At 39.4% G+C, this 26,372-nt stretch overlaps 5 protein-coding genes across 10 annotated transcripts; 1 reads left to right on the top strand and 4 right to left on the bottom strand.

Moving 5' to 3' along the window:
* LOC134636631 (hairy/enhancer-of-split related with YRPW motif protein 1) lies at positions 1 to 2,049 on the top strand. Its single transcript, XM_063486695.1, has 5 exons — positions 1 to 173; positions 377 to 449; positions 545 to 628; positions 720 to 801; positions 912 to 2,049. The coding sequence occupies exons 1-5, from the start codon at positions 88 to 90 to the stop codon at positions 1,532 to 1,534; spliced, it is 948 nt and encodes a 315-aa protein (XP_063342765.1). The 5' UTR covers positions 1 to 87; the 3' UTR covers positions 1,535 to 2,049.
* A 2,079-nt stretch (positions 2,050 to 4,128) lies between these two features.
* Positions 4,129 to 8,126, bottom strand: stmn2a (stathmin 2a). The gene is made up of 5 exons (XM_063485659.1): positions 7,978 to 8,126; positions 6,239 to 6,334; positions 5,896 to 6,068; positions 5,554 to 5,745; positions 4,129 to 5,455 (listed from the first exon to the last, which is right to left on the bottom strand). Exons 1-5 carry the CDS (start codon positions 7,994 to 7,996, stop codon positions 5,396 to 5,398), a joined length of 540 nt encoding a protein of 179 aa, XP_063341729.1. The 5' UTR covers positions 7,997 to 8,126; the 3' UTR covers positions 4,129 to 5,395.
* Positions 8,127 to 9,749: 1,623 nt separating this feature from the next.
* upp1 (uridine phosphorylase 1) lies at positions 9,750 to 14,058 on the bottom strand. Its single transcript, XM_063486831.1, has 8 exons — positions 13,753 to 14,058; positions 13,450 to 13,492; positions 12,974 to 13,085; positions 12,709 to 12,867; positions 12,453 to 12,567; positions 11,013 to 11,222; positions 10,765 to 10,911; positions 9,750 to 10,646 (listed from the first exon to the last, which is right to left on the bottom strand). Exons 2-8 carry the CDS (start codon positions 13,485 to 13,487, stop codon positions 10,495 to 10,497), a joined length of 933 nt encoding a protein of 310 aa, XP_063342901.1. The 5' UTR covers positions 13,488 to 13,492; positions 13,753 to 14,058; the 3' UTR covers positions 9,750 to 10,494.
* A 374-nt stretch (positions 14,059 to 14,432) lies between these two features.
* gra (granulito) lies at positions 14,433 to 25,967 on the bottom strand. 5 transcript variants are annotated; one of them, XM_063486049.1, is made up of 10 exons: positions 25,858 to 25,967; positions 21,179 to 21,244; positions 20,390 to 20,450; positions 18,833 to 18,915; positions 18,680 to 18,729; positions 17,610 to 17,667; positions 15,643 to 15,786; positions 15,331 to 15,437; positions 15,179 to 15,237; positions 14,433 to 14,895 (listed from the first exon to the last, which is right to left on the bottom strand). In XM_063486049.1, exons 4-10 carry the CDS (start codon positions 18,912 to 18,914, stop codon positions 14,868 to 14,870), a joined length of 528 nt encoding a protein of 175 aa, XP_063342119.1. In that variant the 5' UTR covers position 18,915; positions 20,390 to 20,450; positions 21,179 to 21,244; positions 25,858 to 25,967; the 3' UTR covers positions 14,433 to 14,867. The 5 variants fall into 5 exon arrangements, with proteins under 5 accessions (XP_063342119.1, XP_063342120.1, XP_063342118.1 ...); XM_063486050.1 differs by lacking the exon at positions 21,179 to 21,244 and having other exon boundaries at positions 18,833 to 18,983; XM_063486048.1 differs by lacking the exon at positions 21,179 to 21,244.
* Positions 21,317 to 25,909, bottom strand: rbm12bb (RNA binding motif protein 12Bb). Of its 2 annotated transcripts, none has more exons than XM_063486045.1 (2): positions 25,261 to 25,909; positions 21,317 to 23,669 (listed from the first exon to the last, which is right to left on the bottom strand). In XM_063486045.1, the coding sequence occupies exons 1-2, from the start codon at positions 25,284 to 25,286 to the stop codon at positions 21,743 to 21,745; spliced, it is 1,953 nt and encodes a 650-aa protein (XP_063342115.1). In that variant the 5' UTR covers positions 25,287 to 25,909; the 3' UTR covers positions 21,317 to 21,742. The 2 variants fall into 2 exon arrangements, with proteins under 2 accessions (XP_063342115.1, XP_063342116.1); XM_063486046.1 differs by having other exon boundaries at positions 24,888 to 25,906.
* Positions 25,968 to 26,372: the final 405 nt, after the last annotated feature.

The following is a 26,372-nucleotide window of genomic DNA, read 5'->3' as shown; positions in this document are numbered from 1 at the left end:
CAGATGCAGATCAGACAGTTTTAAACTGTTACGCATACCTCGTGCTGTCTGTGCCCCGAGAGAAGAGACTGAAGGCTTGAAGGCGAAATGAAGCGAAGTCACAACTACAGCTCATCGGACAGCGACCTGGACGACACTGTTGAGGTGGAGAAGGACAGTGGGGATGAAAATGGGTACGTTAACTTTTTTTTTTTTTTTTTTTAAATCAACCTATACAACATGTTTTAATTAAGAATTGCTTGTTTTGGCGTTATTCCCTACATATCCTGTATTTTTATTATTTTTAAGTGCTCTTTAATGTATTGCCTTAGGGTTAGGGTTGATCAACATCGTTTTTCTGTCAGTAATTAAAAAAACAAACTGTTTTACCTTTTAGTCAAATTGACTCCCACGGATCGATGTCACCCTCCACAACCACGCAAGTCCAAGCCAGAAAAAGGCGCAGAGGGGTATGTGAACCGCGTTTCCCGCTCTTGTTTAATAGTTTCCAAAGTTTCTCATCCTCTGCACGATTGAATTAATGTTGAAATATGTTTTCAAACAGATCATTGAGAAACGTAGACGTGACCGGATCAACAACAGTTTGTCAGAGCTGAGAAGATTGGTGCCGAGTGCTTTTGAGAAACAGGTATGTTATTCTTCATTTTATTTGCCACACACAATTTTGTTGATAAATAATATATAACTGAAAGAGACGCTTTATTATTACGTCTTTGCAGGGATCTGCTAAACTGGAGAAAGCAGAAATACTCCAAATGACAGTGGACCATTTGAAGATGCTTCATGCTTCTGGTGGGAAAGGTAGTGGATATTTTCTTTGAATAAATGCACGTTTCAGCTCTGGTATTAATAAATATGACATATTCTTTGAGTAACATGTTTATTTAACCATGTTTGTTCTTTTCTCACAGGTTACTTTGAAGCTCATGCTCTTGCTAAGGATTACCGCAGCCTGGGCTTCAGGGAGTGCCTGGCAGAGACAGCTCGCTACCTGAGCATCATAGAGGGTCGGGACAGCACAGACTCCCTCCGTGTACGTTTGGTGTCCCACCTCAGCAACTATGCCTCTCAGAGGGAGGTGCACACTGGACTGGAACACTTAGCCTGGGGCTCTGCTTACGGGGCTACTCCTGCCCATCTACCCCACCCACTCCTTGTACAGCACCCCCAGGGCAGGACACCTGCATCCAGAACCACCAGTAGCCAGGCCCCTTCCTCCTCCTCTTCACCCTCATCATCTTCCTCCTCCTCCTCCTCCTCCTCCACTGAGACATCTGGGACATCCAGACTCAGTGCCATGCCCCCCACAGAGTCCCTCAGGGTTCCTCCCAATGGCTCTCTACCCCTCAGTCTTCCCATGCCAACTACCAAGCTTTCTCCACCACTGGTCTCATCTCTGTCCTCGCTTTCGGCCTTCCCCCTCTCCTTTAGCGCATTCCCTCTCCTTTCCCCGACAGCCGTCAGCACCGTGAGTCCCTCCTCCACACTGTCAAAACCTTACAGGCCATGGGGCATGGAGATCGGGGCCTTCTGAAGCCAATCCCTGGAATGAGGGCAACAGCTGAGCTGTGCCCACCGTCACATACAGACTGCTTCAACTGTTTTACAACAATAAAATACAGGAGAACAAAACTGATTTTATTTTATTAAGCATAAGGAACAAGTGGGAGCGGTTGCTAGAGGATCTAATTTCTCATGTACTTTTAACAAGAAAAAAAAAAGTATTTTTATGTTATTAAATAAAATCAAAAACTAATTTAGCTAGCATGCACTGCCTCCAGGTTGAGGACTGTTGTAATGGTATGATAAATGGGTCATGGATTGATTTACAATAAGCACAAATTTAGAGATCAGCTGTTGTAGGCCATATACTGAAATATACAAATCTACACCTGGCATAACATAGATTAAGTTAATTATGTCAGCTTTTCTTATGATTTTGGGAACTACAGTGACAATAAATATGTATATTATGTGCGCCACTTTTGGGAAAATAACTTTTTAAGGTTTGGAAACCTGGATTCTTGTACCTGTTTGTAATATTTTTGTACCAATAAATTGATTCTAAATATATACAACATGGTTATAAAAGAATGTGTATTTCTGTTGCCTTCACTTCTTTCATTCCTTTTTGGTTCTTATCATGTATACCATGTTGTTGCTTTTCACATTCATTCACATGCAGCCAAGTCCTACATACAAGTAGACGACAGTAGCTCCTTTACTCATAAAGCCCATACATTCCCATAATGACACACAATCTGCAGGTGCACTTCTGTTGCAGTCTCATAGAAGTCAATCATGAGCTAATGAGGTCCTGGCTATTGACTGAAAGGTAATTCCTTTACTGTGTGCCAGGTAAGTAACCGAATTCGACAGCATTGTTGCCCTTATGAATACACAGGAAATCATTAAGAGCCAGAGGAAATCCTTTACAATGTTACCCTGACCTCACCAGCTCAGGTTGGTCTGGAACGGAGACAATAGTGTGAACAGTATGAGGACATTGGAGGAAAGAGGTTGAAAAGTAACAACAACACTCAGGCAGCTGGACCAATAAATCACTGCTCCGCATTTTAGGTACTGTTTTTGTTTCTGTCTTTTAGAGGCACGGCTTTTAAGGGGTTCATTGTTTTAATGGCTTGGTCTTTTATCCATACATGAAGCACATCAGGCATTCAGGTGGGGCATCTGCTGTCTGAATTGTATTCCCCCAGGGCTTTAAGTCACATGCTGTAAATAATAAATCAGATTATGAAAACTAAAATGTCAACAGAGCAGATTTTAGGGAATCTAATATTCTAATTCAGTCAGTCAGTAATACTGTTAATATTGTTGCGTATATTCCTGTTTGGCATATTATAAAATTTTGTTCCAGTTTTGAAGGATTGTAGGGTTTTGTTTTGTTTTTGGGGTTTTTTTTTTGGGGGGGGGGGGGGGGGGGGGGTCCCAAATAAATCTGACACTGACACCTGCTGGTGGAAAAGCTTAAGTACAGTTTGAAGAATTCAACCCCGAGAGCTGGTGGCTCGGTTATGGCACTGTGCTGTGGAAAACCGGGCCCAAACCTTAGGGAAGGTTTACTGCAGTTTAACACAACGTGTGATGAAATATTTCTTTGCAGAGAGGACATGATTCTCCCAAGTGAGTTGATGAATATAGAAATCATGTGAATCATATGCTGTCTCCTCCACGGGCACAAAAGAATAAGTGCACATTGTGAAAAGGCCTTAGTAGGGCACTGCGTTTCCCAGATATGGAATAACCGTTTTTTTCACTATTTCCACTGCTGCACAGCAAACAATAACTGTTGATAACCAATTTGGCAAGTTTTATTTTTTAAATTGTAAACAAATACAGTTTAAGCTGAAGTGTCCATCATAGTGACAAATCACATGATTTTGGGCTCCGCCTCTAGACAGTCAAAAGTAAGTTTAGCGAGCGGGTACTTGTTGGTTTAGCAGGGTTTCTCCACAGAGCACCCGCCAGAGCGTAAAAATTGTAGCAGCACGTGCAAAGCAGCTAGCGTGCACGATGGCTTCTTTGTGCACGTTGCTGGATGGATTGGAATGTAATTGTGTCCCTGAAATAAAATGATTTGCTCAGATAATGTTTTTGCTCGTGCATACGCTATGTCATAAATATAATTCCATACAGAAGACCCATGATGTCTTTTTCAGCCACTCCTTTGTAGATTTGCAGCTCTTCTTGGGATCATTGCCCTGTTGCACCAACCAATTTTGGCCAGCCTTTAGCGTTATTTGTCTCTAGAATACTTTGGCATACAGAGGAGAGCCTAGATGCTCAGGTCCTACAGATGTAAAACAAGCCCAAATCATTACACCGCCACTGTTGTGCTTCACAGTTGGTATAAAATGTTTGTGTTGATGTTCTGTATTTTGTTTTTTGCCAAATATGACGCTGTGCATTATGATAAACCATCTCCACTTTAGCGGCTTCTCTCCATTTTAAATTTTTCAGAAACGACCTCTGCTTTTATAGAGGTGCTCATACTTGCTGATGATCAGTTACATATCTGTACATTTTAACTACTCTAAACACTGCAATAACAAAAATGTTAAAACGCTATTAAAATCAGATTAGAATACAAATTTACAGGAGGAGTGATTCTCAGGATGTGTAGATAACTGGTTCTTTTATTTGGCAGTTTACAGAAAAGTTTCAGATGGTGCATGCCATGTTCACAGAACCCCAAACTTTTATTCAGCAAAGCTTTCACAGAGAAATATATGGAGGGAGAAAAACAAGCAGCAGAAGATGCAGGCAGATATCAGTGGTAATGTATATTAAAAAGAGACTAGTTTAGTGTGCTGAATGTAAAGCATCCTGCGTCCATTCTCTATCTAACCCCCTAAATGAGAGAAGGTGCTGATGATGCCTCAAGGTAATTCTTCATTCACACACACCCACACAGACATACGTAATGTTCACACTATCAATATCAAGATGGGAGCAACAGCACATTCTACTGTCCAAGACACTATGCATGATACCAGTATGGTGTCATAACATTCACAACTTTATAAGGTTCATTCCCAATACCGTGTTCTTAACAAAGCTATTCATTTGGATAACGATGGATTCATCGAAAAATGGCGCCGTCGGGGTAAAGTGGTAATCTGCAAGTGTATAAACAGTTGCTCCCATTGGGCATAGACATTCTTATTAACAATAAAGCACCTATCGAGCTCATTTCAGAGGAAGTGGACTTCTATGTATCTGTGGGGATTCGATTATTGTTAAGTTCCAAGTGTGCGTGTTGAGAATGAGTAGGTGCGCGTGAGGGAGATACAGATGACATACGTTGATATCTTGAGGAGTCTGTAGTCTGGAAACACCAACCGTCATTCTTCACAAAAGACACAGCAAAAAACATCATTATCAGGACATCATCGGGAATCAATGCAAATGCCTGTCTACAGCCAACTCACACCACTGAGAGCTTCCACAAGAAAATGGTCACAGAGTCAAACTTCAAGAACTGAACATTAATCAAAGACAAAAGAAATATTTGATAGATAGATAGATAGATAGATAGATAGATAGATAGATAGATAGATAGATAGATAGATAGATAGATAGATAGATAGATAAAAGTACTGACAAAATTAAAGCCAATAAAACCCATATTCTTTCAATTTCTGTTAAATCAACAAAACCATTCAATTCTCAAGATGAGTGTTATTCATGTTTGTATCCATTGATAATACTGATAATAGTGAGTACTGGTGGCATGGTGGGTTGTGATATAGTGGTGAGGTCCTTGAACCTCTCAGCCTCCAGGGTTGAGTGTCTGTTACGAAGAAGGTGAAGGCTCTACCGAGGAAGGGGACAGGACTGGGTGGATGGATCGAGGACTGGACTCGTGTGAGGCTCATGCTGTCAGCTCGTCCCTCAGCTCTTTGTTTCTGCGCACCACAGCCGCGTGTCTCTCCTGGAAACGTCACAACAGCACAGTGAGAATGATTACTCATCAGGACGCTGCCCAGCCCCTTTCATATGCTTTTAGTTCTGATAAAGCTGACGACTCACCTTCCCTTGTAGGCGCTCCATCATGGCCGCCAGGTGGGCTTCACGGTTCTCCTTGATCTGCTCCATCTTCATCTGGAGCTTCTCCTCAGCCATCTTGCTGAAATTACTGTTCTCTTCCATGGCCTTTAGCAACACGTCCCTCTCATGTTCTCGCTTTTCTGCCAAAGCCCTCAGCACCTGGGCCTCTTGGTACTGAATATACAAAAGTATTCAAATTGAATTAGTTGCGCCTCCATCTTGTAATATGAATTATTCATTTTCCATAGTTAAATGTCTCAAAGATTTCTTTTGTTTTACATTTTAAACGCCTAAAGCTTGTTGACATTGATGCAATATACTCACCTTCCTCCGTTCTTCAGCTGCCTCGAGTTTCTTCTCAATGTCCTCCAAGGAGATATCCCTCTTTGGGGGTGAGGGAAGGTTGTGGGCTACATCTGACACTGGAGACTGAGGCTTGAGAATCACCTCAAAAGCCTGACCCGAGGCCCGCTTGTTTATAGGTTTCACCTCCATGTCTGTAAATGACACAATTACAATGCTAATGGTAGCAAAGTCAAGACTTATTACTGTATCAGTCCAATGATACGTAATTTTTTTTGGTCTAAAATCTGTATTAGAGAAATCATAAACATAGAGTTAGCTTATTTAATTTAAAAGAAAATCCATGTTTCAGCTGATTTTGTACCTTCAAAGTCACACACAAGCTTGTTGCGTGGCTCTGGGTAGAAGCAGGAGCAGATGAGGGAGAGGACAGACAGCTCCTTCATCTTCTCTTTGTATGCTGCAAGAACATAAAAACTGTGTTAAACCATAAAACCATAAAACAAACACAGCATTATCCATTTGTCACAACCAACATTGTCACAAATGGATACATATAGTTGAGATTTTCAATTTAATTACCTGTTAAGAAAGGGGAAATTCTCAACAAATCTGTTAGTGTCAGATGACTGCCTTAATGAGCTGTTAAAAGTCTGAAATGTATCTAAGTGCAGCACTGCTTAATAATTAATTGGATGAATGTATTCTGTGAGCATTATCAAACTAAGAGCATAACAAGCATTACTTTTACTGAAGTTCACATGTGAGCTTAAAATCAGGAAATGAAAAAGCTTTGTCCAATAATGCGCCTCGGTCACCGTGGTGTCACAGTCGTAAAAAACACCAGATTAATGACCTGAACGTTCTTTTTTTTAATTAACTTTCACCAGATCTTTGGACTATTTTTAATCTTCACCGCCAGTTCTTCATGCTCTTTCTATTTTTGACAAAGTGCCCACCTGGCTCTTCAGAGAGGACTACAGATTGTCAGTGCTGCTAAGCCTTCTGCTGCAAAGGCCAGCGTGTGAAGCAGCCCCTTGCTGCAGGGCTGGCCTGCCTCCCACCCTGCCCTACACCTGTCTGGTTCACTACAAATCTCTGCTACTACACGCAGAATAGTGAGTTGGCACATTATATTTTATGTAAAAAAAAAAAACAACCTGAAAGAATGGGTGGCCTATATTAAGAATTTTGTAAAATAGGTAGCCAAAAACAAACAAACCCATGCTAAATGTCTGGCCTACAACAATAACTGCCCATCAGAAGAGATGACTAGAATAAAATCTAGTTCTTAATATCAGTGTGCTAACTCTACCTATATGTTATTTTTGTAACATATATCAACAATGAATTTTTGGAAAATAAACTGCAGCACCTCTGCCACAGCTGGTGCAATCCTTTGCAAGGAATAGATAAGGAAAGCTAAAGACATGAATAAAAGGTGCAATCTTATAACCGACAACAATCATCTTAAGGAGACATTTAAGTGACAAAAAAAAGTAAAACGATAACCTGCACCTTTCATTATAGCCACAGGAATGTAAAAGTCAAACAGATGAAGCCTCCAAATGATTTGGTGTCGGCTAAATGATCGGCAACCCAGCATCTTGGGTGGGGTCCGTCTGCATTATGCTGCATGTTGGGGCCGCTGTAGCGTGAACCGTAGGTGGAGCATTGTAAGGTTAATAAACCCCTCTCAGGCAGCCCATATTGTATAATTACACACTGTTACCTACCACAATTGTTATATAAAAATGAATATGTTTACATAGGTAGGATAATATAGGAGATTTTTTAGTAACCTAACGACAGAGGATGCTCGGCGTGAGCCCACATTCTTATCACAATAGAGTCCTGCGTGGAGACAATAGTCTGCAGAAATGTGATTTAATGCAATTTAGTTTTGAAAACGGCAACGAAATCTTTTATTTTATTTTACTTATTTATATATTTATTTTTATGGTGGAGCTGTTACAGAAGCACGACCACCAGCCGGTAGGCTACACCGGGCCGACACAGACCTTCCGCAAAAATCATGTACCTGTACCGTCCGTCCATCCATCCCGCTTTAATCCATCTGAACCCATCCAGACTAATGCTTACCGGTTGCTGTTTTAGCCATGGCTGATGTATTTCTCCGCAGAGGATGCTGTAGATCTGTTCTGGTGAGCGGTGATGCTGCTTAAGGCACTGAGTCAGCGAAGAGACGGAGGAAGGATCGGATAGCAGACGGGAGGTGGGCACGCACGGGAGCGCGCAAACAGACCCTCCTCTCACGCGCCGCGCGTCTTACACCACCCAGTGCAGGCTAACCGAAGCTCAAAATACTGAGACGCCACAGAATAAAGCCGTTATTTGTCCTCAAGCCTGAGTAATATTGTAATAATAATGTGTTTGAAAATTATCCAAATTAACAGTGCAAAAAATATAGGCCAGAAATAAAATACACCAACATGGTCACTTTTTTTTTGTAAAGAAGTGAATATCCTAGTGTGCAGATGATTCACAACACTGACAACAACCGATATTCCCTCAGCCTGCAACTGTGTCATGATATAGTCCAGTATGAAGAAGTTACAGGGGTAGTAACAGGAATTATAAATGACTAAAGTTTAGATTGAAAAAAACAAAACCAAAGTCTAAGTGATTATAACACCTGCATTCACATGCTGATTCGTGTCAAAGCTGTGGCAGTGAAAACGATCTATTAAACTAATTCTAACAGATAATACTGTAACATAGACAGGTAAGAATGAAGACTTCTTCACCGAGCTGCTGCAGGCTGCCACGCCTGCTGGTCAAAAATATTAGCAATGACACTCGCCGTTAGTCAGAGTGTTCAATTTTATCTCAACCTTTAATGCGTCATCTATCACCAGCATTAGACAAAAGAGGGAATGAGTGTGCTAAAGTTACTACTCTGACCGAAGCAGTCCAAAGTAACTTCAGTCTCAGCAGATCTTTCTAGAAAATGAACCCAGTGACACCAGCTGAAATTTTTAAAAACCAAGTGTTTTCCCCATATAGCTGATTTTAACAGACAAGCTAGGTTAGACCAAGGTTAGTATTCATGAATTTACATGAATTGCTGATCATTGAAACATCTTTCATTAACTGTTCCTTCATTAAATCCAAGCTTAAGGTATGACCTGAAAGTGGGTATTCTTTCCATTTTTGTCATTAATTGTAACAAAAAATAATTAACAATCAATGGAACTCTGAAACCCGATATTGGAATTATTCTACATATGAGTAATAAATGAGCAATACATTTAGGAAATTACAGTGCTCTAATAATGTAAGCTTTATGATGTGTTTCCTACAGGTAACCTTAGCAGACAACACAACAAAGCCAAACTTCCTTCGACCAGCTGTTTGTGTGGCTCAAGACAAACCATTCTGCCAACAAAGAAACAAACTGTTATATTTATACAACACTGCCTTTACATGCCTAGCTTCAAATATCTTTCTCATTTCTTATACTCGGGCAGGGGCTCAGTTGTTACATGTGTCACGTTTTAACCTAGCTACAACATGGCTTTAGCTTGCTGATGAAAAACCTTGAGCCTTTTAATAAGTGTCCAATTTTTAAGCGACTAATACTGTGTGAGCTTTTTATTACAAAAAAAGCAGCAACATGAAAACTTACTCTGACCCCTAAAAATTACAAAATACTTCCTCCCCTCAAACTTTTGTGTCTTTTCCACAAATTGACCACCGCAAAAGTGTCCTTTAATGTGGCGTTAACAGTCAATGTGACATCAACACCGGTCTACCCTAAATCTTTTAGGGAGATTTATTATTATTATTATTATTTATTATTTACTGTTCAATCAGTACACACCAGAACACCATTTATTAATATCTTTGGCTTGTTTATTGGTCAGGATGCTGATCTTGACTTCACCAGCTTTTCAAGAGCTGCAAATACTGACAGATCATATAACAAACTTCACATTTCATTTGTGCCGCAGTGCTTCTTACATAAAGAATTCTTTTCTTAATATGTTGTGAAATTTCAGACTGCACAAAGCTTTACTAGCTTGCTTTATTTATGACACAAAGCAGAAATCTTTCTCAAGTGGAGTGTTGTGTTGTTACAGCTTTTATATTGTGAAAGAAATGCTGAGCACATGTACAAAGGTCGAAGACACTGAATACAATCTGGATGACAATAAAAATTTAAAAAAAATCTCCACATACACAGTTAAGTTTTCAACAACAAATCTAAACCTATAAAATATTTTAAAAATGTATTTTTTTATAATAGGTGTAAAAAGGTGATTTTGTTATGGCACCACTGTGAGTTTAGACTCCACAGGTTCAAGTTTTACGGATCTGAAACTTCACATATCAAGCAGAACAAAGACAACCTTAACTAATACACATATTTAATGAACTTAAATCACTTTAAATACAAGGGTGCTACATCAATTCAAGTGTACTTAAAAGAAATACAAAATAAAACAACGGTGTAGGGGTGCATGTTTTTATAGCAGTGTATCAACTAAATCAGTGTCAAAGGATAAATAGAAGGCATCATTTAAGTCTTTTGGAGACATGTAAAGGTATGGCTTCTAGACAGAAGATAATAAGAATTTACTGTATGCTTGCATTTATTTAGCTATCTTTCGCTTTGGCATTCAACTGCTTCTTAATGTAGTAGCCGACCAGTATCTGAGGACGCTGCTGGTAACTGTGAAGAACTTCGTGAGAGCTGCGCAGCTGATCTCCCTTCAGCCGATCCAGGAGCGTGACGCAAACCACAGCCGCTTTTCACAAACAGAGATAAAAGTTAGTAATCCAGTGGGGCTTTCAGGACAATGTGCTGTTTTCAGACACTGAAAATGCTGTCAGAAGTAAAACGATGCTGATATTGAAATTTCTTACCTCGTAGACCACTCAGTTTGCACATAGCAGCAAACACTGATGACTCCATCTCTATATTACAAACTCCCGCTTCCTGAGCTTTGTTGAGGTAGTCTTGCTTGTCCTCCTCAGTGTAGGAGCAGAAAGCGCCATCCAAACGGGCTTGCCCTACACATGTGATCAAACAGAGAAAACAGGAAGACAGTGAAAGACTGTAGATGTTGGCAAACAGTGTACTCGCTAACACATTCATGCATCAGAACTCAAACCTTCATAGAAATCCAGTGTGCACATGGTGTTGCCTACAACTGTCTTAAACTGGTTTAGCTCCTTGCTGCACTGCAGCAGGTCCTCAGCCAGGCTTTGGTCCAGATCAGTATTGCGCACCACGGTCTTCCCAAGGATCACCTGCTCAAACCTGGGCTGAAAGGTGGGATCCACAGACTGCTTGGTGACAACAACAGTGCCAGGTTCAAGTCCTGAAAGCCAAATACAGCAGGTTAGATGAAGCAGTTTTTAAAGTGAAATTACAAATGTAAAGATTTTAGGACAAATTACTTTAATTCAGTTTTTTTCTAGAGCATATATCTTTACTATGAAGATCTGTGGTTGTAAAATTTAGTCACAGCTTCTAGAATTGAATCACGATCGTGTGCATCATGTGCTGGAAATGTTACATGTATATACTTCAAAATCAAAGATGCAACACAGGGCAACAGCTAAATGTTCATGCCATTGCTTGTGTAAGACCAAGGTTGTGTAAATTCCAAAGGCAGGCTTCAAAGATCAGCTGATCTCTCTTTCAAAAATCTGAAAAAATCAGTTAAAACCAAGCATTTGCAATTAATTGTGAAAATGTTTTCATGAAGCGATTTGATTAAGGAGCCTTAGTCTGTTTCTTGGGATAAAAATAGAAAAATGTGCCCTTTTTCAAAACAAAGACTGTTGTCATCTCTTGCGTCATCACACGATCCATCTACTGGAAAGTACGTGCGACACAATTACAAAGAAAATTAGCATATTTTAAATAACAAAAGAATTTCTAGCTCGCTAATGCTGCAGATGTATTATTATATATTTACAATGACAAAAAATATGCAACCCCTCAATACTGATCTTCATTTAAGTGTAACTTTGACCTAAAATGTCACAGTTTTCCAGTCTAGTGCTCAGTATTCATCACTCTTACGTTGTCACTCGTTTTTGCTTACACCATCTCTGCTTTCCCGCTAGTTGTAATGCCCGATCCTTTGAGCTTTGTTAAAATGTAACTAATAACACAGAAACCTTTGTCTCGTTTTGTCTAAACTGAAAACAAATCATTAACCTAGAGACCATTTTGTTGACGGGATCATACCACCTGCAACGTCACTGACGTCTCAATCCACTCCCATCCTTGAACTAAGCTTTCAGCTATTCACCGGTAACATTTTGTAACTGCATCTTGCACAGCTGTGCACAAGAAATAAATCAGTCCCCAAACTGACAAATATTTATCAAATTAAACAAAAAACCTTATTTTGGTTGTTTATTTTACTACAATGATTTGGAAAATGGGTCTGGTATGACATGTAATTAGTCCCATGGTAACTAAGATCCTATCACAAGCTGGTCTTTAGGCTTAATCTACAAATTAATCCCAAACAGCACCCAATTCCAAAGGGTCACTTCCCCTTTCCTCACCAAGAAAAGGGCCCAAATGCACGTACCTACTCCACCTGATGTCCCAATGCGTATAATTGTAACATCTGTGCACTTTGCATGATAGAGGAGCTTTATTAGCTCATGCAACATTATGGCAATAGATGGGATGCCCATTCCGTGCTGCAAAAACAAGCAGAGACATACACAATTTTTAAATGATGCTCATGAGATTATTATGCATTTAGGTAGATTAACAAATACAAGTTAAGAAAACAATCATGTGGAAAACAAAATAACGTTGAGGATATTGTTCTTACATACACTAACAGAGAGGACAGGGCCAACTTTGTACATGGCGTAACGATCCGTCCCGGCACAGATATTTGGATACTCAGATTTGGGGTCTTCCATACCGAGCTCAGCTGCGATGTACTCAGTGAATGCTTTCATTCTCCAGGGACTCCCACCCACACAAACAAACTACAGTAAAGCATACACATAAAGATAGACATGAGAACTGCACAGACAAAAACAGGCTCAAGGCTTTAAAATAAAAATTAAAAAAGATGACTATGGGATACATTACTTTGACATCACCAAACATATCTTGTAGGCTATGAGTTTCAGTTCCTAGACTGAAGTGGTAGAGGATGTCTTCTTTCAGTGCATCCAGGTGTGGGTTGTGCACACAAACAGGGCTTTAAGAGGGGAGAAGGATAGACATGAAAAGGTCAGTTTTAACCTCATGATCAGGCTGAAAAGCTTCACACAGATCAATGAAGAGCAATGATTGTTATGTAATTATGGTGGGTAGCTAACGGGGTAGTATTACAAATGTCTCATTGGTTCTGTAAAGACGGTGTTGTTTAACAATAACAAAACCGTCACGACTTTCAGGGGGGAAAAGAAAGAAAAGAAAATCAATGGCCATATATCCTGTCACACCCCCGCTTCCTCATTCCAAGACGACATTGCAGTTGACGTGTGTGAAGCGGTTTTGTCGAGTAGTACCTGCGTTTTTATACAAATATGTTGAACATTATGTTGACCGGAACTTCTCACCTGCTGCACGGAGCGCTTCCTTCGTCCTTGGAGTCCATTTTTCCTGCGAACAGCCGAATCCGAACAAAATTACTCAGTGAGCAGAATGAAAGAAACGCATAACCACACCTGGTTGCTGAGAAAGCCTGTTACTTAGAATTTCACCAGCGTCTAACTCAGTTCTCAAATCTGGACAATTAAGGTTTTTGGTTTTGTTTTGTTTTTACATTTAAAACAGTCACCATAGGAACATAATGACAACATGCACATTCAGCACTATCGCACACCGGCTACAGAAAATACGGTAATGAGCGTCATCCTTACCTGAAAAATCAGCCAACGGGACTCACGAAACCAAGAAACAAAACAAAAAAAATAAAATAAAAAGTAGATACAGATGTTTTGCTCTTTGAGAGGTTACTCTTCTGCTGCTGTCTTCCTCCGCTAAATTTCAGTATGAAAATCTGACGTAACGACGAGAGCCGGCCCACAATGCCGTGACGTCAGATGAGTCACAGGGGTACTAATGAGTCTCGTCACCCACTCACTTGTTGGCTACCGGCGTCCGGTCACGTACAGAGGTCTATGAAGTGCAGCAGATGTTCAGTTACAGCGGCGCTATTAAAGGATTTCCGCAGATGTTGGGAAAAGCAGTACTTTTCCCAGAGTTTATTTTGTGTGAGTCAGTTTGGTCAAAATGACGAAGGTTGTACAAGAAAATGATTCATTAAGTACAGGAATCATGGTGGTTTTATCCTCGAATAGTGTAGAAAAATCCTTACATTTTATAAAATGTGCTCAACAAAATCTTTCATGTGTGCTTTTCACTTCCTGTAGATTTAAGAATGCATGATTTCATGTTGACCTTTAATCTTTTCTTTTTTTTTAATAGCAAATGTGTTGTCAAATAACCACTTTATGAATGTAGCACACATAACAGATAAAATAAAATACCATTGGTGTTCCTGTTAATATCTGCTTGACTGATGCAAGAGTCACTCCCATTTATGCCAGTTTCTTAAGCTGTTTAATGTTTGGACATGGTCACCAGCTGTACAATACACAGGTGTGTCATTTGTGATGGAAACTGCTGCTGAAGGAGGTTGATAATAGCAGAGGTATAGGACAGAAAATCAAAAGCAAATTGTAGACAAATGCTAATCTTAACTCCAGAGAACTACTAATTATGTGTAAACATAATTCCCGCCATCACTTCAGTTCAGGACTTTTATTGAAACATCTGAAAAGTGGCCATTCAGCTTTTTTTTGTTTCAAAAAGGTGTTCACACAGTATAAATACACTACAGCACTCTCAGGGGGTTATCAAAAACCGAAATTCTAGTCAACCTCCTGCAAAATAATAAATAGGAAATAAAAAGTTAAATTAAACTGAAAGGAAGAACAGCAAACACAAACACTGCACAAGCAAGACAAATTTCTCAAGGTGAGTGAAGCCCTTCAGCCGCCCTAAAAACAAACAAAGGTGACATATTTTTATTATGGTGTTTATGTTAGCGACCTAATTTTAACACGATACTGTAAAAAGTACCTTTTTTCTGTGTTTTAACTTTAACTTAATTCATACATATACACATTAACTGGTGTTATAAATGTCCAATGTTCAAATTAGTCTTGAAGAACAATGTGTATTTCATTCAAATCATAACCTATACTGCCTACTGTTTTTTCCACAGTAGGAAAAAGGCATTAAAGTCAAACTGTGGTAACAAACTTACAGTATTAAACTCACATTTTATCTTTCTCGCCACTCATCCTCATTTCATAAAGCCTTAGTTGCTCAGGATCTCTCTGTGAAGATAGTATAAAAGCATTTTTAAATCCAGATACTACTGATATTATTTGGACCATTTAGTAAGTAAACGACAATAATTTTACACTTACTGCCTCACTTAACACTATTGGGTGCTCTGGCAAGAATTCTGGCTTCTTCCTGGCCTCTGGACAACTGGCCAGACCAATTAAGAAGTCCCTTGTGTAAGATATCCTGTCTGAAGATAAACATGGTATAAGAGTTCAAGTTAGGGATATCCAAAATAATCTGTTTGTTTCTTTAATTACCTCAAAGGTACTAAAGCTGACAAAAAAAAAAGTTTGTGATGCGTTGGGATTCACCAACACTTCTGCACTGGCTTACATTGAACACAAATTCCTTCTAAGACAGCTTATTCAGTTCTGTGATAATTCTCTGATTACTGGATGTTAAGGCCCTCTTGTGGTCATTCTTCACAATATCAGCTGAATTGAGGAAAAAATTGTGATGCCTTTGGTCCAAAACTCCTCCTCCCAGTGCACGCCTGGTCAGCAGTGACAAGAAACATCTGATGGGGACTGGTAGTGCTGAAAGATGAGTTGATGAATTCAGGGTTTAATGACAGGTGTAACAGTGAAGCTGCAAGGAGCAGAGGTAATGAAGGTAAATGAGTTTGAATACATGGTGTTAACCCTCCAAAGGGATGAACAGAGTATAAGCGAGGTGAAGAAGAGCATGCAGGCAGGGTGGAGTGGAGGAGACCAGGGTTGGAGTGATTTGTGACAGAAGGATCGCTGCAAGAGTGAAAGGGAAGATTTGCAAAAGGTTAGCGAGACCTGCTGTGATGTATGCTTTGGAGACAGTGGCTCTGACAAAAAGAGATGAGGTCAAGCTGGAAGCGGTAGAGTTGAAGATGCTCAGATTTTCAGTCAGAGTGATGAGAGGCCTGACTGTGAAGCAGGATATCGGCTTATCCAGGTAACTTCAGAGTTAACCTTGGGTTTCCCGTACTACAAAGGTGGTTTACTTCTTACTGGGGTATATCGCCATGATAACTTATGCTGCAAACCTAACCTGCTCTGGAGCAGGTTATGTTCCAGATTAGAGACCAATCGGTATGAAATTACTGCCTAATGACCAAACAGTTCTTCACAAAATACTAATTCCAGGAAGATTCTTCTGACACCTGAGGTGAGAGTAGGAGGGTCTGAAGTTTTTCATTTGCTTCTAAAGTCTTTGGGATTCCCTGATGACAAAATTTGATTCCTTGATATATTTTTTTTCTGCTGGCAACAAACAACTTTAAAATAATTTCATTGTTCTATAAGCATTAATATATGATCTTTAAACAGGACACCTAATCTATTTTTGTTAACCTTCCATCAAATTTGTTCGTAGACTCAGCCTATGATTCTGTTTTTAATTAATCATTACTCTTAAACCCTTAAACACCAGACAGGCTGCAGCTGGAAGAATAAAAACTAGAACTGTCAGGAGCAGGTTATGTTTTGTTCAGAGGTTTGGTATAAAATTACCCCAATAAATAAACCATAACCTTACTAAAAACACTGAACGAAGTGAAAACTGTGTCTCACTGTCATGGAAATGTATGCGTCTTAATCTGTGATTCAGAAAATGTATGAAATGTACTATCTATGTGTATACTTGCTTTTAATCTCCTGCTAAGCCTCCTTGACATTTCTGGAATTGCAGCTACTAGAACCCCCACCAAAAACACTTGATCACCACACAGACAAGCTGAAGTGCTTTCCACGCCTTGTTTATTAGGCTATGGGACAGTAAAATATATCATTTAAATGCAATATATTTAACTGTCCCTTGCAAGGGAAGCCCTGGGTTAACTTTCAAGCTACTAACCAGCTTCACCTGACCGTTTATCCTGATTGAATCCAAATAATGGAAAGACACCCTGGGTACGCTGAACATGCTTTGTAGTTTAGGGACCAGGATGGACAGAATTCTAAATCAGTATATCAGACAGAAAACTCTGATGAGAAGTTTGGAGACAAAGTTAGAGAGGCAACGCTGGGATTGTTTGGGGCAGGGGAATAGTGGATGCCTTGGATAAAGGATGTGGAATACGGAGTTTCCAGGAAGAACGAGAAGAAGATGACCATGAAGAAGATTTGTGGATGTAGTTAAGAAGGACACAGAAAAAGTTCGTGTAACAGTGGTATTATTGGGGACCTCTAAAGGGAGGAGCTGAAAGAAGACAGAAGTCAAATTATGTATGTGTAAAACTGATAATAGATCAGAAAATGTATTTATGAATTGCAGAAATCCTGCCATTCCAAAGGGTTCAAAAACTTGTCCTTGAAACTGTACAGTGCAGGAAAAGCTGCTTCGGAGTGATTTTTATTTTTGAAAAAAAGAAGAAGAAAAAACTCACCTTTTTTCTGCTTATGAAGGTTGATGATCTTGTAGAACTGCTCTACACCAATATTTGTCTATCAAATACAAAATTTCAGCTTAAATATATATTTTTTTAAAAAGCATGATATCATGAGTCTAAAATACTGAAGCGCCGAATAATTAACTGATTAGTTATTCGAAAGGAAATCATTAGGTTAGTGTTATGTGTCATCTTTGTGTAGTGCCACCGTTCTCAAATGTTGAGGTGTGTCAGAGGTTTACTCTGGTGGCATAAGGTGCTCACACAGAGGAAAAAATCATCTTAGATGAATCTTAGCCTGACAAAGTCTCACCATGACCATGGCAAACAGCATCTCTACAAAATCCATATTTGCAGTGGCAAGCTAGAGTCTGATGGACAGACTATGGAAAGCCAAAGCTTAGAATCTGTTCACTTTCCCATGCTTTTTTGTTGTTTGATTATGAATTACCTTCAAACAAGTGGATGCTTTTTAGTACTTTTTTTCAGTACTGTTATACATGTATCTCCATATCATATATACACTGTCAGCTTCACCTTTTTGTAACAATGTAGTTTAAACTCCTTTTTATCAGTAGGTTTCATTTACCAAAACTATATTTAACTTCTGTGAAAAAAAAAATTGATATTTTTAGTCTATCCCAGTTTTCATAGTGCACAGCTGTAACAGAGAGGGAGACAGACATACTCACATTCATACCTACAGTCAACTTAGAATCACCTATTAACCTAACGTCTTGATGAATGCTCAATCATCCAGGTAAATTAATCCCAAAAGGTGGATTCTGTTCATCTGGACGTAGCGTTGCATCACTCATCCAAGGGAATTCTTCAGTTTCGAGACTGAGGAAGTCACTTGGATGAGTGACAAAACATTTTTTCCATTGAAAACACAACATCCAGATGAACAGCTATTAACCTAACCTTTGCATATCTTTGGACTATGGGAAGAAGCCACGCAGATACATGGAGAAGATTTAAACCCAGCTTCTTCCTATGAGTCACGAATACTAACCACTGCATCACTATGCAACCCTCTTTATAATTAGGTTTTTTTTTTAACTTACCTCTTGATCCATCAGCACCTGGACATGCGCAGCAGGATTTACTGGTGGATCTAAACAAAGTATTAACATCCCCATATGAACATTCATTACACGGGAATACATTACATTTCAAACTGGCACATTTGACCCTGTTTACTTGCACTGATGACTTACCAATGTTGGCAGGAATGCAGCGGCGCAGGGGTCTCGCTGGCTCCAGGTGCTTTTGAAGGATTCTTCTCCTAGATACCTCCATTCTGGTGTCAGTAAGGTTCAAACATGCTTTAAGCCTACTAATTTCTACAAGCCCACTAAGCAGTGCTGCCTTAACAGAAGGAGACATTAGTCACTAATATATTACTTTTCAGTGTTTTAAAAAGAGGGGTTTGGAGTCCAAACCAAGGCCAAGGCTGCATATCAGGAATACTTACAACTTTTCACTATAGTGTGTAATGATTTATGACCCTATAAATTATTATTATTATTTTATTGCCATTGAAAATTATTTAATTATTTCATAATTAAGTATCTTTTTTACAGCTACAATATTGAAATACTTCACTAAATAATTTGAGTTTATTGGTACGAAAAGTTGTAAATGTCATGTCATCTACACAACAAGACTATTGCTTAGATTTGATGAAACTAGCAAAAAAAAAAAAAAAAAAAATGTTTGTGATACAAAACCAAACCGCAATCACAGTCACTGTTTCAGTTCAATTTATATACACAGTGCCAAATCACAGCAACAGTTACCCCAAGGCACTTTATATTGTACAGTAAAAAGTATTATGTTAACTCATCTGGTGTTAACTCATCCAGGTCTGAAAGTGTGTTTTGTAAGAAGTCACAGACAAGGCTGGCCAAATAACAACAATAATAATAATAGTAATTTTGTTTAAACAATTTTTCATTTCATTTTTGTTTAAAGATGACAGAAAACAACGATTAACTGCGGTGTAATATCTGTTATAAAAAGGAAGAATTACTGATAACGATCAACACAAATAGGGAAATTTCAAAGTAAAAGAAAGTATTCATATTTTATTCGCTAAAATAGTCTGGTCAGGGTTAGATGGTTAAATATCAAACTCCTATGGTTTAGCATACAGAGAAACAGAATAGAATAAAATAATTACATAAATAATATATTCCCCGGTTTAATATACTTAAATAAAAATCAGTTTAATGTTAGCTGTTTATTTATTTATTGTTACTTAACATGTTTCTTTTAGCTTACCTTTACTACACTGGATGTAAGCTAACTTATCAAACTTTATGAGGCTGTCAACAATAGTTGTTAAAAGCCTTTTCTAAAACTCTAAATCTTAATTTAACTGCTTTAAAAAACAACTTTTGAAAACAGGTGTAACGTTCCCGCTGTCCACTATAACGCGCTCATGGCACCCCCCAAAAAATAAATAAATCTGTGTAAAGCCTGCGCATCAAGGCAACGGCGAGCAGCTAACGTTAACATTAGCGGTTGATGTGAACGTTCACAGTTCGCTACGTATTTAATGGTCCGGATTGTATGTACAGATAGCTTAATGACGTTAAAACAACAAAACGAGAAATAAAAAAAAGGCAAGTAACAGAAAAACATAACTTGGAAAACGATGAAAAAGTTTGAACTCCTATAAACATCTATTAAATCTAGCTAGCAACGCTCGGCTCATCGCCCGAATTTATAGATATCGAGGTTTAAAATTTTATAAAGATAAATTTATTCACCTCTAGTTCTACGAAATTCCCTCAGCGTGGATTTCAGCCTGTTCACCTCACCAGTGTCATGCTGGTGAAGAGGAAGAAAAAACACACAAATAAAAAACGACTTCCTTAATTTTCAAAATAAAACTCGTGCAGTCAGCATAATCGACACACGTTCTACTATTGTGAAAAGGGAGTAGTGTTGTTTCTACATTGAATCTAATTAGCAATTTTATCAATATCTGAATGGTTTTTTTTTCTGTACAAGTACGTATTGAATCTATCTTCACAGCATTAAAAGGAGTGTTTTTTATAACTGTACTGTCTTCTGTAACAGAGCCCTATTTGATGTGAAGCCACACCTCGCCCTCGCTTAGGCGGCCACCAGGACCCGGTACATCTCGTTGCAACATTGGATTGGTGCTTAGAGTGGTTGATCAACTACCGTTCATCACGGACAGTTAACTTCATGTCTGAGAAATTTTGTATACAAAGCTATTTTATATTGTTATATATAACAGAAAATTATATATTGTCATTTTAAACATTCACATTTTTAATCCTTTTCTTTCCTTTCTGTTTATATGTATAAAAGGAAAAACTTTTAATAAAAAGATGTTTAAAAAAACATTCACATTTTTTAAACTAATTTTTCACTGCTTTGAGGTGAGCAGCTCTCCCAGTGCTTACAAATTATGTAAAATGAGCATAAAGCACACAGAAAAAAAAACCATGCAATAGTTTTACGTTTAACATACTAGATGTAAAAAGATCTATAGTTATTTTTCAAACCTGTCAGTACACCATACTCACCACTACAGATGAGTAGTGACCATATAAACAGTGTTTATATTTAAGGTTCTGTTCTTTGAAGGCTGTCTACAAAAAAATAAAATCAATAAAATGCAGAATATCATAACAGGTCTTTGGGGGAGAAAAAAAATACATCACTGAACTCAAAATATTTTTTATTCATTATTTATCTGTATCCTGAATAGGATCTGCTGATCAAGCTTGTCTAATTTAATGTTAACAATTAAAAAGCATCAATTTTTATTTTAAAATGACAGTGTACAAAAAGACAGTAAGATGAAATGGAATACACATTTTTTTCCACACTATCACAAGTTCAATCAAAAATTGAAATAGAGTATTGCTTTTAGCAGATAAAACAAGGCTAAATTAAATACATGCAAGCTAACTTTATAGTTAGAATCATAGAGTAATTCCATATCAACAGCCCCCATCACCCTCCCTTTTTTCCCCCTACAAAAAAAACAAAACAAACCTAAATCAAAACACAAGGCAGTGGTTTAACATTGTTTACATTTCCAATTACACCTGGAATTTTAAGTGCAATGAAAAGCAATTTTGCTTTCACACAAGGAGTAGCTTTATTTTTCTCTGCCCTATTGGTCTCCCACCTAGTTCTTCAACTGCCGTTAAAGCCTCTCGACGAGACTCAAATACCAAAGTAGCAGAGCCTTTAGGTTTTCCACTCTGGTCATACTGCAGTGACACAGATCCAGGTATTATACGATACCCGTAACAAAAATCGTAGATTTCTTCACTTCTGATTTGGAAAGGTAGATTGAGTAACTGAACACAGGTGGGAGCGTCAAAAGGCTCCACTGGGGAGCGTAAACTGCCACGAACTCCATTGCCCCGGTCTTCTGGAGAACGAGACCGCGCTGCACGAGGCTCATAATCAATACCTCCATGGATGCTGTCCTGCGCATTAGTTACTGGTATACCCCCATCACGAGGAACCCTGAAGTCAGGATATGAAGTGTCACCAGTGAGATAAGATGCTTCGCTGCTCTTGCCCAAGTACTGCTCCCCTCTCAGCAGTGGCTCTTGCACCACTGGTGGATCAGCACCCAACTCCTGCATCTCAGAACGTGTAATGCATTTTAGTATGACTTTTGACCCAAGAAACCGTCGTCCATCGAGAATGAGTGCCCTCATAGCCTCTGCCTCAGATCCAAAGACCACCAAAGCTTGTCCAACCCCAGCACCTTCTCGGTCCTGCAGCACACACACATTGTCCTCTGTGATATTAAACCCGTGGAAGAAGTCGATGATCTCAACTTTTCGTACGTCGAATGGCAGGTTTCGCACAAACACACATATCTTCTCTGAGTCATAAGGATCACTGGAGTAAGATGCAGGCCTCTCCTGAAACCTTTCAGAGTTTCCAGAAGGCCGGACAGTGGTACCTTGAGGTTTCAGAAGGGCAATCATGTTCTCCCTCGAAACTGGACGGGTATGCACTAGTCGATTGAAAAACTGTCTTTTTTCATGAGCTAAAGCTTCACAATAGTCACGCAAACTCTTGAACAGCACCAGTGCAGATCTTTTTTGTTTCCCGTCAGAGTCAATCAAGTGCAAGATCTGGTCATCCCCAAGTTTCGCATTATGAAAAAGCCGTTTTATATCTTCTTTTTCCACTGCAAATGACAGATTTTCCAACAAAACACAGTACTCCCCTTCTGAAGGAGCAATGCGCCTGTGAGCCACAGGCGATCGTGACCTTACACGGTGCTGTGGATCCCTCTGATTGGGAATGGGTGATCGCCCCCTTTGGAAACTGCCATCTATGACAGCTGTTGGCATTCTACCAGTAACCCGATGCCAATCATTCAATGTTGTCGTGGAGATCTCAATATACCTTGAGCCAATGTATTCCCGATCTCTCTTCAACCCTTCCATTGCATCCTCTCTTGTTGCAAATTTGACAAAACCTGTTCCATTGTTTAATCCTTGGCGATTTTTTACTAAAACAACTTCATCAACAACTAAACCACCAAAAAATTCACAAATTTCCTTTTCAGTGACAGAGAAAGGCAGTCCTTTTAGAAACAAAAACACATCATCTGTGTTTGGGGCCCTCTGGAGCAGGGGTGGAGGTGTGTCACCCGATCTGCTGGCTGATCTCCTGCCCATCTCTGGCTCCATAGATCTGTAAGGATGTCCAACTTCATCTTCAAGCCGCCTTTTCTGATCCCTCTCCACAATTTTTGTTGTTCTTTCGAGCATATTCTGCATCTCTGCTTTACTACTTAACAGCAATGTAACAGGTGAGCCTCTAATGACACCACCTGACCGTGTCATGGCTCTTCTTGCATCTTCATCTGAAGCAAAGATAATGAAAGCCTCTTCTCGCTCCCCACCAATTATATGCACCCCTCCATCAGGAATTTTGAGGCCAGTGAAGAACCTGCGAATATCCTCAGAACCCGCTGTGACTCTCAGTCCCTGTAAACGGATGACGACCGCCATGCTGAAGCACAAACAACAGCACCTGTAGACAGAAGGATATAGAATAATATTATTGCCAACAGAGCATCTGTAGCTCTGTGCCAATTTCCCGGCATTTCACTGTACCACCATGGAATCTGAAAAGCAATGCAATCTCAGGGGCACCAGATACACCATTACACTAATACCCAAAACGGCCAATTTTAAAAAACACACAAGACAGCCTAATAAGAACTGCAGAGGTTAATCACAAATCCACCTCACGTTCTAAAGAGCCAAGCTTCAAAGCACAAAACTAAAGGCCTTTACGTTGAAATCGCAACAAAATTAAGGAACTAAAATACAGACCATATTAAAACTAAAATTCTGCTCACTATTTAAAATATTTGACTCAAGTTCCCACCAAATTGACTTCACCAAAAACCCAAACAAACAAACAAAAAAAAACATCGGTGGCACAGTGTTCACCAGCAAATGAAAAAAGAAAGAAAATAAATACCACACCATACTGGTTTCAATAACCGAGCAAGATTAGTTCTGAAAGATGCCAAGCTGAAAATGAAACCACCTCCCAAAGAAGAAAAATCCTCAATATAGCGGGTCCACTTTCAAGTTTATAAACAATGTCCACTTATTTAGCCAAGTGATCAACTGTAGGAGAACAGCCTCGATGACCAGTCATAAATCCAGCTGTGAAATCTGCGCTTGGTGGGGGAAAAAGAAAAAAGTCGTTCTTCATCTGGCACTGTCATCTTACAGAAAGGAAAAAAATGACCAGATCACACTTAACAGCAGATAACATCTCCAACTGTTAACCTTTGCTCCATCTGTCCCAGACATGATCAAACGCTGCTCCAAATCAGTCTCAGACTTCACAAGCACATTAAGCTGCACATTCACAACACGTGAAAGCCTTCAGTATTGCTTTAGAGCTAGGAGTATATTACAGTGTGGTCATAGCTCAGAACAGCATTTTCATTTGTTTTGTGCAAAGAAGTCCGATCTGCTTACTTGCTGTTACTTACGACACCCAAATGTATCAATTATGTACATTTTAGCTTCAAAGCTGTGCAAAACACTCTAATTTTTCAAAAGTTAATAGCTGACTGCTCGTAAAAAGCTAGTTAAAAAAAGTTTTATGCTTCAGTCACCACAAAGTCCACCTCAATTCATAATCAAATGAATTTGGATCTTCTTATAAGCAAATCAAATTAGATGGTGAAAATTCACACTCCTTTGTTCACTCCTTTTTTTGTGTTACCAGTTCAGATTTCCTGCTTTCAAGTTGGTCGGACAGGTTGAGCTAGACTGTTGTGTTTCTGATGAACCAAAGCAGGAAAAAAAAAAAAAAAAAGAAATCAGGATGTTGCTCTTCTTCAAGGTTTCTTCACTACATTGCCGCCTTGATCCAGCTTCTCCCAATGATTCCAAAACGTCCAGTTTATAGCAGCAATGGCTGTACCAGGTAGGAAACGGATGTCACCACTAAAAGCAATAAGTAAGACTCTGAGCCAGTCGCTCATATGGTCCTTATGCAGCAGTACGCTGAAGCCACTGCTCAGTTCAAGATCATTAACCCAAAGTGAAAATCACAGGACCTTTTACCACCAATATCAATGAGAAAACGAACTAACATGGTATCTTGATGAGTCGCCTTCATGCACGGCAGGGAGATCTCAGAATCTTTGCAAACTGACAGTTGCTGTCAACCAGAAATGACCACCCATGCATCACGGGAGAGGGGGGGGCACGACCAACGACAGAGCCTTAACTGTTCCAGGTTGGCCATCCACGTAGAGAAATCCCCAACATGTACAATAACTTGCTAAATGACTTAAATGTTTCACCAACGTGCAACTAATCAAAAGCGCAGTGCTCCAAGTACATAACAACCACGTCGCCATCACAGAATCGGACATGCCCCCGTCAGCCGCATCGTTGACAAAATATACACGTAAAATACACGCAACCTGCAAACATCGTAACCTTGTATGCCAGTTGAGATTAGCTAACGTGGATTGTTGGCCAGGTTGTTTCTGGCATTTCAAACGCCTCTGCCGCTGAAACGAAGAACAAAATGTCGAGCTTAGCTGCACTCATCTTTGTACCCAGCTAGGCCTGTAGCTTTAGCGTTAGCTCGTTTATCGCCCGAACCCGACCAGCAGCAATGACGACGTTTTCTTTTTTTAATATTACCACCATATTGTCACATAACCAACGTCAGAACTTACACAAAAGGCAACCAAAGACTCTCGTTAAAATATCGAGAGTAGTGGAGATAATGAGAACAATAAAACTCGGGTACGTCGCTCTCACGGCACTGTTTGAGGGAAAATGGCCTTCTTCTTCATCCTCTTTTTTACATTTTTTATTGCCAGTTGGCAAACAACTGAATGGTGCATTACCGCCACCAAGTGGTATGGAGTGTGGTCTGAAACGCGAAAATGGCCTTCTTCGGCGCCTTTTCGTTTTTCTTCTTCCTCAGAGGGCGCGGTCCAAACCGAAGTCAAAGGTGCATGTTGCCATCTACTGTACCGGCGTGAGAATGCTCAGGCAAAGTTCTAGCAGAGCCTAACCATTAGTTGACTTGCTAATTAACCAGCCCGTATCCTGTGCCACTTTATCATATTTACAATGTTCTCCAAAGTTACATTCATCTAGAGTTTTTTTTTTCCCCACAATATACAATTTTATATTGTGTGTGTATGTGTGTGTGTCTTAATATTTTCTGCTATGCCTAATGACT

Source organism: Pelmatolapia mariae, linkage group LG10_11 (genome assembly GCF_036321145.2).
Source record: "Pelmatolapia mariae isolate MD_Pm_ZW linkage group LG10_11, Pm_UMD_F_2, whole genome shotgun sequence".
NCBI classification, from domain to species: Eukaryota; Metazoa; Chordata; class Actinopteri; order Cichliformes; family Cichlidae; genus Pelmatolapia; species Pelmatolapia mariae.
The sequence above is the reverse complement of the archived record's forward strand: the minus strand, read 5'-3'. Positions and strand labels throughout refer to the sequence as shown.

What these genes read in the sequence shown, in the direction of transcription:
- LOC134636631 (XM_063486695.1), top strand. Translation starts at nt 88, where the DNA reads ATGAAGCGAAGTCACAACTACAGCTCATCGGACAGCGACCTGGACGAC. An exon ending in GACAGTGGGGATGAAAATGG is followed by an intron (nt 174 to 376) that starts GTACGTTAACTT and finishes TTTACCTTTTAG; the next exon opens with TCAAATTGACTCCCACGGAT. An exon ending in CCAGAAAAAGGCGCAGAGGG is followed by an intron (nt 450 to 544) that starts GTATGTGAACCG and finishes GTTTTCAAACAG; the next exon opens with ATCATTGAGAAACGTAGACG.
- stmn2a (XM_063485659.1), bottom strand. An exon ending in CAGCTGAAGAACGGAGGAAG is followed by an intron (nt 5,746 to 5,895) that starts GTGAGTATATTG and finishes TTGTATATTCAG; the next exon opens with TACCAAGAGGCCCAGGTGCT. An exon ending in TGGAGCGCCTACAAGGGAAG is followed by an intron (nt 5,456 to 5,553) that starts GTGAGTCGTCAG and finishes TGACGTTTCCAG; the next exon opens with GAGAGACACGCGGCTGTGGT.
- upp1 (XM_063486831.1), bottom strand. Translation starts at nt 13,487, where the DNA reads ATGGACTCCAAGGACGAAGGAAGCGCTCCGTGCAGCAG. An exon ending in ATATGTTTGGTGATGTCAAA is followed by an intron (nt 12,868 to 12,973) that starts GTAATGTATCCC and finishes GCTTTACTGTAG; the next exon opens with TTTGTTTGTGTGGGTGGGAG. An exon ending in CAAACTGAGTGGTCTACGAG is followed by an intron (nt 10,647 to 10,764) that starts GTAAGAAATTTC and finishes GTTTGTGAAAAG; the next exon opens with CGGCTGTGGTTTGCGTCACG.
- gra (XM_063486047.1), bottom strand. Translation starts at nt 19,001, where the DNA reads ATGTCTCCTTCTGTTAAGGCAGCACTGCTTAGTGGGCTTGTAGAAATT. An exon ending in CTGCATTCCTGCCAACATTG is followed by an intron (nt 18,730 to 18,832) that starts GTAAGTCATCAG and finishes TACTTTGTTTAG; the next exon opens with ATCCACCAGTAAATCCTGCT. An exon ending in CAAGAGGGCCTTAACATCCA is followed by an intron (nt 15,438 to 15,642) that starts GTAATCAGAGAA and finishes GTTTATCTTCAG; the next exon opens with ACAGGATATCTTACACAAGG.
- rbm12bb (XM_063486045.1), bottom strand. Translation starts at nt 25,286, where the DNA reads ATGAAGGCGACTCATCAAGATACCAT. An exon ending in GCGACTCATCAAGATACCAT is followed by an intron (nt 23,670 to 25,260) that starts GTTAGTTCGTTT and finishes TTCTGTCTACAG; the next exon opens with GTGCTGTTGTTTGTGCTTCA.